The 9,508-nt window shown below is 32.7% G+C and overlaps 1 protein-coding gene across 1 annotated transcript in view; it reads left to right on the top strand.

The window, feature by feature from the left end:
• Si (sucrase-isomaltase (alpha-glucosidase)) overlaps positions 1 to 9,508 on the top strand; it is a 90,724-nt gene that overhangs the window by 68,704 nt on the left and 12,512 nt on the right. Inside the window, exons 36-40 of the mRNA XM_013016144.1 lie at positions 1,406 to 1,544; positions 3,916 to 4,049; positions 5,318 to 5,352; positions 5,447 to 5,563; positions 7,896 to 8,044. Of these exons, the coding sequence (XP_012871598.1) occupies positions 1,406 to 1,544; positions 3,916 to 4,049; positions 5,318 to 5,352; positions 5,447 to 5,563; positions 7,896 to 8,044 (574 nt within the window). The remainder of the gene's footprint in view (positions 1 to 1,405; positions 1,545 to 3,915; positions 4,050 to 5,317; positions 5,353 to 5,446; positions 5,564 to 7,895; positions 8,045 to 9,508) is intronic.

Here is a 9,508-nt window from a genome sequence, read left to right as displayed (position 1 = left end):
TTTTTCCAAGTCTTTCCATTTCCTAACAAATGGGGCAATGTCATTCTTTCTGATGGAGGCATAGAATTCCAGTGTGTATGTATACCACATTTTCTTGATCTATTCATCTACTGAGGGGCATCTGGGTTGGTTCCATATCTTAGCTATGGTAAACAATGCTGCAATAAACATCGTCGTCCTGATAGCTTTAGTGTGGTCCTGTTTGTGAAGGTTTGGGTAAATGCCCAAAAGTGGGATTGCTGGGTTTTTAAGGGATTAATTGGAGATCAGAGTCTCACAGGGACTTTTCTGCCTGCACCTTCCCAGACTTTTGTAAACAATTTTTGTTCAGCATTTAAAAAATACTTATGTGTTTTTTAAAGTGAGGATAAATGGAAGATAGATACTATTTTTTCTGCTAGATGCTGAGCTAATCTACTAACGTATAAAAGGACAAAACAATCTTTAAAAATACTTGCTGGACACCAGTGGCTCATACCTGTAATCCTAGCTCCTCAAGGAGGCTGAGATTTAAGGATAGCAGTTCAAACCAGCCAGGGTAGGAAAGTCTATGAGACTCTTAGCTCCAATGAACCACTCATTGGTTCATAAATACATTTCTTATCAAGCATTGTTGTGTCCTCCTGTGGCTCAAGTGGTAAAGCACTCACCTTGAGCTGAAGAGCTGAGAGATAGCACCCAGGCCCAGAGTTCAAGCCCAATGACCGACCAAATAATTAAAAATAAATTAAAAAATAAAAGGATAAAAACACAAGGTGAGAGCTTAGTGCTACTAAATAGATTAAAAAAATAAAAGTTCACTTAGCACTTTCCAAGTACATAAAATAGTATATTTAGGGTTTCTTAGATGTTTATTAAAATTCATGTAATTGAGTTATAATTAGAGACTAAGTGTGTATATTTATAAATATAAACTTAGAAAGCATATGGAAATGATTAAAAGCTAATGCACATTTTTAAACACTGATAATTTCTGTGCTAAAACAATATATCAGTGTGTACAAGGATATAATTTGATATCCTTGAAAATGTTCTGGTATTCATTCAGTGATATTGTGAACATGAATAATCTATGACTTCATATTCACTTAAGATAATTTAATAAAATTATTATGAAAAAATTAATAATAGATATGTCAAAGCATTTAAAATAGTGGATTCTTACTATAAATATTATTCTTATTGTATATAAGAGATATTACAAATTTATTGTGCTGGATATGTTAATAACTTTGGAATAACTCTTCCACAATTCACTGATGAATCAAAACACCACACTGTACAAATAGATGCAATTCTTATTCCCCCAAATTAAATGAAAAAAAAGAAGAATATATAGGTAAGAGGTACAGCATCCTTTCAGTGATAGTTATTCTACTTTAATGTTGTCCCTGATTTCCTTCAGCACTTACAAAGAGAAATGAAGGATTGCACTTCCGAACCATGTGCATGGAGACAGAGCAGATTCTCAGCGATGGGTCTTCAGTGCTGCATTATGATGTGCACAACCTCTATGGATGGTCCCAGATGAAACCTACTTATGAGTAAGCCACAGACCACACTTGAATGATCTTTAGACTGTTTGGACTTAACTTTATATTATCTATCATGAGAATCCATTGGCCTTCTCTCATAGCTCTTTCTCTCCTAATGGTCTTCTGAAATTGACTTCTTCTCCTAGTAAGAATCAAAGATTATCTATCTATCTATCTATCTATCTATCTATCTATCTATCTATCTATCTATCTATCTGTCTGTCTGTCTGTCTGTCTGTCTGTCTGTCTGTCTGTCTATCTTTTATTGATCTACATCTATACACATCTTTCATCTATAATCTACCTATCTATACTTATCTGTTCATCAATTTTCTATTAATCACACATCTACATCTATTTATATCTATCTTTTATTCACTAGTTTACATATATGTATCTATCTGTCATCAATAACCCACCTATCTACATCTTTGTGTCCATCCATCGTTTATGAATCAAGTATCTACATCCATTTATATTTACCTACCAACCTATCAATCATGTATCTGTCAACCAATTTACATGTACCTTCTTCTGTGTTATAGACTACTTACCTATCCATCTTTGTATTCTCTCTCTTTCTCGGTCCCTCATATATGTGGTATCTATATACCTATGTATCTATGCATGTATGTATATATGTATATATGGCTTTATTTTTTAAAATTCTCATCAAGAACATTTTATTGTATGGCTTACCAAGAAAAGGGCTCATGCACAGTGACAAGCAAATAATGTAATTTGATGATACTGACCAAAGAATATGCCCTGCACTAAAACTGCTTATAAATCATTTGTTAGCAATGACAGCATGTCTAACTGAGCCTAGACTTCTCATTAATATTCTTCCTAATCACCTCAATTTTTAAAACAAACTCATCACTATGCCAATAATATGGAATGTAGACTGCTCTCTGCCAAGCAAGAATTTAATACACTGTACAATAAAACTTCTTCAAGTGAAGCAGTTGATGTCTAATTCTGAGCATCAAAAATAAACACATTAGAAAAATTTGGCTGCCAAACAACATGGTGACTCTAGAATGTAATCTTAAAATCACTTAACTAAAAATATTAAAAATTAAATTATGATGTGGTAACTGGTGAGTGGGCAAACTCTTTCAAGTTAATGAATATATACAATTTTGTCTCAGTTGTCAAAGGATGGTTTAGTATATCATGTTTTCTATCTAATATATTCATAGCTTCCTGTCATTTGGTCTGAGTTGTTTGCTAATTAAAAACAATTCTTGAGCTGCTTTTTAGATGCCGAGCACTGTGGTAGGTTTATAACTTATGAGATACAAGGAATACCAGAGGTAATACTTGACATTAAAAATTACAAGGACTCAAGGCTGTTATTACATATACATAAACGCCCTACCTCAAACAGTGCTGTTCTTGTTGCAGCAAGAAAGTTATTTCATACTAGCCATAATGCTTGCTGATAAACAAAGTCTTACTAATTAGGCATCTGAGTTTGAGATATGCTCTCTAGAGATAGTCTGTAGTTTGTATTCATATAAAATTGTTTTAAATAATTCAAATTCTTTTCTACTTTGTATTGTATTGAGTTTTTTCCATTTAATAATTTTATAATATTCTACAGTCAGGACATGAGAGGGAAGTTAGAGAGAAAGATAGAGAGAATGGGAGAAGGTAAGAATAGGAAAGAGATAATATATAAAGATTTGCATTATTTCATTAAATTGTGTTTTAAAATGCACAGGACATTAAAGCCAACCTCAGAGACTTGAAAAACAAAAAAATTATGACCTAATTTGTTGCCTTGATGGTATCTGACTTGTTATAGATAATAAGGTCTCTAGTTTTATTTTTAACATCCATCAATATCTTATTTCCCTTAGTCTATCCTCCTAAACAGGAGCACTTTAGTATGATTTTTCTGAACAGTATTATTTTACAATGGCTTTTCTGTGATATGAGTGTTAAATGTTCATAAATTATAATTAAAAAAACTGGAACATCAGTAGATAGATTTTATTAAAAATAATCTATGTAGAATGAACATTTTAAAATACTCAGTTAACACTCTTATTTGTGTGTGAAGGCAACTTAGAAGACAATCCAGATTTAGAGATTGCTTCCTCCCTTCTTTAGAAAAACTTTATTTTTTTCTTTTTTGGTCCTGATTGTTGTAAAATGATCATTCTAGTTATTTTTCTAACGTTATTAAAATGTCAATGTTTATGTTATATTATACTCTTAATAGTTGAACTATTACTGAGTTATAAAAACTTTTTTGACTAAGAGACAATATAAATGTACATGCTTCATCTCCATGAAGTGGTCCTTAGTGGAAATAGATGAAGATCACACCTTGTGTAATAAGAGCTCACAGTACTTCCTGGCCTCTTAGTGCATTGCAGAGGACAACAGGCAAAAGGGGAATCGTCATCTCCCGCTCCACATATCCCACCGCCGGGCGCTGGGGGGGTCACTGGCTTGGAGACAACTATGCCAACTGGGAAAATCTGGACAAATCCATCATTGGTATGTGACAATCTCCAAAGTGTTATAAGTGTTCTGTGACATTTTCTCTTGGTGCTATTTCAGACAACACTTATATCACCATTATTCTTTTGGTAGTAGTTTGACTTAGAACAACTAAAATATCAGTGATACAACAATGATTAAAAACGAGTTCCAATGAGGAAGATCAGTCAAGTGCAAACATAATATTCAATGTATATATTTTTAAATGGAGCTAATGCATTAGAGGAAATGGATGAGATTGGCAGAGGTGGAGTAGAATTAAGATAAACATAAACTGATATGATGAAGTGAAATATCACTGTACAATTCCTTGATGATAATAGAAGGTTTTAAAGAAAAGAGTTAAAGTATTAAAGTGGCCAATTCCTAGCAATGTACCTATAATCAATCAATCTATCTATCTATCTATCTATCTATCTATCTATCTATCTATCTATCTGTCTGTCTGTCTGTCTGTCTGTCTGTCTGTCTGTCTGTCTGTCTGTCTGTCTGTGTGTCTGTCTAAGAAATGATATTAGCCTTAATGTAGGATCAAGAATATTGCTTGTAAATAAGAATAAATGATATGCAAGTGATTTACATTGAAAATATAGTCTTTTCCCTTTGGCCTCAGCTTCGTAGTTGAACAGAGAAGGAAATGAGAAAAAAATCTAATGCTAAGATAAGAAATAGGGAAAAAACTGTAGATTGTAGGCAATAGAAATCATTGAAAAATGGTAAGGAATACAACATTTCTTAATAAAATTAAAAAAAAACTTACATTAACAATGATACAAATAGATAAATTAGGTAGTGTTATTTAAAGTATTTTTTTCTGTTTTCTATTTTGTCTTAAAATTATTTTCTGATGATCATTTTAAGGAAAACAATGTACAGACATATTCCTTTAACAAAGAACTATACCATAGTTTTATTGAAGTGATAAATTCCTACAAGATTTTATTTAATGGAGATAATTCATTAGATTTTAATGACAAGATCTTTAGTCACATAGCTGCAGAAACAAACTGATTAATTTCACATCTTATTTCAAGTGTCAATGAAGCTTATTTTTATAAATAACTTGTTTTTATAATCTTTGTTAATGTTATAAAGTAAAAAAAAGCTTGAATCTTTATAAGAAGTTGGAGAGGCACATGTGAATAATCCAAACTAATTTCGCTGAAACTGAGTAGATATTAAAAGATAGTAAGCTTATTAAAAGAAGTAATAATTTTATAATATATAATATTTAGCTTCCTAAAGTTATTGTTTCTAATGTTTAGGTATGATGGAGTTTAGTCTCTTTGGAATATCATATGTAAGTATGTCTGTTTATTTTGTCTTCATTGGCAATAAATATACTTTAAAAAACCTATTATTCAAAATAAATTAAATACAATACTATCTTTCAGACTGGAGCAGACATCTGTGGTTTCTTTAACAATTCCGAATACCACCTCTGTGCTCGCTGGACGCAGCTGGGGGCCTTCTATCCCTACTCTCGGAATCACAACATCGCATTTACTCGAGTAAGTCATCCTTGTGATTCCTCCAGCCTTTTCTCCCAGCCAAAAATAGATATGTTTCAGAAGACTGTATCCCTCCTGACTGACTTCCGTGTTAATGCTTTGAATCTCTTCAGACCTATGAAGGATACCTCTTGTCACAACACTGGAGAATTTTCTTACCGAAAAACTTCTTCATTCTATTTCAGGGTACATGGCAGGATTAGTTAATCTACTTTACTATAATAGTTCAGTACAATTTTATTTTGTAGCAGCCAGAGAATAATGTGCCTCTAGAACTTCTTTCATACTGAAAAAGAACAAGAAGTAAACCTGCTTCCAAGTACATAATTGGAAAGAAAGCCATTTGTAGTAAGGATGGGGTGGATAGGCTTAAAAGGAAAATGTTATAAATATGGAGTTGATAATCAAGAAAATAAGGGAGGGGATTCATGAGAAATAGCTTCCTAGGCTGACCTTTAATAACACACTGAGGAATATGAAAGACACAGCTATAATGCTTGAAAGGTTATCAAGTTAGAAGAAATAAGTATCTCACTGCAACATTTGCTGATCACTTCAGTGAAGAAGTAGGGAAAAAACAGGAATAAGAAAAATTCTTATCATAATAGGTTTGAAGGCAGCTGCTTTCAATGAGGAAAGACAGGATAGTTCCCACATTTGAAAGTCAGAGTAGATACATAATAAATGAATTAGGGGTGTTTAAATAAGAAACCTGGCTGTCAATAATACAATTCAGAAGGCTGTAGTATTTGGGGACTAAGGTATGGATTAATAAAAGCACGGACATGGACTGATTAAATAATATTTACTCAAAGTCTACCATCAAATATCTACAGGCTATTCCCAATGAATCATTATGTCCTAGAGAGACTTAAAAAAGAGAGAGAGAGAGAAAAGTTGTCTTATGTTGGATGTAAATACCTGTGTTTAAATGATAGACCTTTGTGGTGTTCTGTGGAATTTTGACTGAAGTGATATTGGAACAAAGACTTGAGTGTGTGAAAAGGGCCAATATCAATGTGGAAAAGAGAATTTCAGGTATAAGGAACATTTGCAAGTTCATAAAATGGTTGGAGTTTTTGAAGACAGACTAAATAAAATAGGAGAAAAAGAATGAGCTTTTATGAATCAAAACTGCAGAAGAGAAACTTCACTTCAATTAAACATGACTCCGTGGACTCAAATTTAAGAATGGATGGTGGAAACTGAAGGTGGTAGCTTATGCCTGTAATTTCAGATAGTTGAGATGGAAAAAGTTGGAGGCTTTCTGTTGAAGATCAGCCTATGCAAAAGTAAGCAAGAAACCATCTCAATCAGCTGAGTGTAGTGTTACCTGTGGAATCCCATATTTCATAGTTGTATTTCAGTCAAGAACGGAATGCAAACATTATGAAACCTTATCCACAGCATAACTAAACTACAAAGCTTTGACAAAGGTGGCTTAAAGAGACAATTGCTTGCCACAAAAGCCAGGCTTTGAGTTCAAAATCTTAGTATTCTGCTCAAAAAGAATACATTGTTTAGCTATGATCTTTTTTACTCTACTCTGCAAATAGTAGCAATAGTATTTTGTATGCATTTTAATATTTCCAGGTCGACTTTTACTTTCAAGTCTATTGGGATCCTAGCCCTTGGAAACTAGAATTATCACTAATTCAACATTCAAACTTTCTCTTCCCCAAATCTAGGGAAGTGGCCAACTCCATAAATATAATATAAATCTGAAAAGCTCTTGTATCTCTGCTATCAAAATAGAATAGTTATCATTATCTTAAATTTTTACTCACAGGGACAATGATAAATATATAGATTTTGGAATTCTCAGTTTTAGTCTTGATTCATGGAGTAGGCATTGCAGACGAGTCTTGAACACGTTCTTTAACTTCGCCTTGCACCCTATCTTCCTTTGGATGTTAGTTATTTAGTATTATAGTCTATTCATATCTCATGAGAGGTATAATATGTGGGCACCATGAAACCTTCTGTATTTCATTATTTCAGTATAGCATTATGACATAGCATTATCAATCATATTAATTCCATCCCAGATGACTTGCTCTGCCATTGAGTAGCATCATTGTTGACTATGTATTTGTTCTCATTTATTAAAAGGAAAACTTTTACTTGTGTAGGTTTAGCCTTGGGACAACTTGGCATAGTAAAATACTGACATCTATTTCTTAAATCAAATGAAGTAGGAATATCCTAGCACATGGTTCCTGTGAAGAGGTACAGATAACATCACAGAGAATCCATAAAATTTATTTTGTTCTCCATGTAAGTATTAAACAGAGATAATAATTTATGTCTACTTAATTGTGTTTTGTTTTAGAGACAAGATCCCGTTTCCTGGAATACATCTTTTGCCGAAATGTCAAAGAATGTCCTGGAGATTAGATACACTTTATTGCCCTATTTCTACACACAAATGCATGAAGTTCATGCCAAGGGTGGCACTGTTATCCGACCTCTTTTGCATGAGTAAGTAAAAAAGGCACTTTCTTCCTCCTATAGAGAAATAATTTCCATTTAATTTGATCAAATAACTCTTACAGTGGAGGACTTTTGTTGGAATTTTAATATTCATTTGGGTTAATAAAGTATTTAAATGAAAACATATAGTAATCACATGAATATGATGCATTAGCTGAGGAAACAATAATTTATTATTAACCTGCAATAACCAATTTTAAAGTGCTTACAGTGTGCCAGACACTGTTCTAAATGCTTTATGTGTAATATATATCTATAATTAGAACATTTCAAAAATTCATAGAAGTTCTGTTATTTCTCATTATTTAATTAATTGGAGTTTAGTGCATTTCACTTAATCTGCCAAATATAGATTTGTGACAAAAAAATCTTCCCCTAAAGATCTTTAGTAGTGTACCTTAGTCTGGTCTGGTCATTCCTCATAGAGATTTTTGGTGAATTTACCTCTTATCGCTCATATAGATATATGGCCATATGTAAAAGACGCTAGTCTATATACATTATTGAGAATACTTTGGCTTATTCTAGTTTAAGACAAATATCGATTCCTGTTGTAAATGTTACAAAAATCTAAAAATGTAATTCAATGACACCAAGGGGAGCCAAGATCTACCTGTTATTCATACAACAGGTGGCTGGAGTTGTAAAATTAGCTGGACTTTCAGAATTTACTATGGATGAAACAACAATAAAAAATGTCAACAGATTTACACAACTAACAAAATGATTTCAGAAATAATATACTGATGAGCATTTCTTTTCTTTTTTGATTACTGCATGAAAGACCTAGTTTTCTTTATTTTAGTTTTTCTTCTCAAGATATTATCAAGTTGCCTTTTTAATTTACTGGCCATAATCTTTTCTATATTTCAGATTCTATTCTATCCATTGCTTACTCTTGCATTTACAAATGCATCACTTTTTAGTGATCCCTATTAGTTCCCTGGAATGATTGGATTATCAACTCTGAACCCTATCTCTAGCCAGAAGCCCATGGGTTCTTGTTCTATTGAGACTGCCTGGGTTTTACTCTCATGAGATGTGTGTGGATGTGTAAATCCAACAATCTAATCAGCATTGGCCTCAGTTACTAAAGAAAAAGGCAAAGAATAAACATATTAAAATTTAGTTTCATCTCAATTAGAGAGCAAACATGTCTGTTTAATAAAGACTATTCTCAAACTATATAATAGATTTTCATTTTGATGGTCATTGAACTAATTCAGCAATCTAACAACATATAAAACAATGTCTTCTAACTTTAATTAGTATATATTATTGTAAAAAAATGAGATTTCTACACATGCATCTAATGTACTTTGATCATATTCTTTTTTTTGGGGGGGGGGTCCGGTCGTGGGTCCTGAACTCTGGGCCTAGGTGTGTCCCTCAGCTCTTCAGCTCAAGGCTAGCGCTCTACCACTTGAGCCACAATGCCACTTCCAGCTTTTT

This window comes from Dipodomys ordii, unplaced genomic scaffold (genome assembly GCF_000151885.1).
Source record: "Dipodomys ordii isolate 6190 unplaced genomic scaffold, Dord_2.0 Scaffold30, whole genome shotgun sequence".
Taxonomy (NCBI): domain Eukaryota; kingdom Metazoa; phylum Chordata; class Mammalia; order Rodentia; family Heteromyidae; genus Dipodomys; species Dipodomys ordii.
The sequence above is the reverse complement of the archived record's forward strand: the minus strand, read 5'-3'. Positions and strand labels throughout refer to the sequence as shown.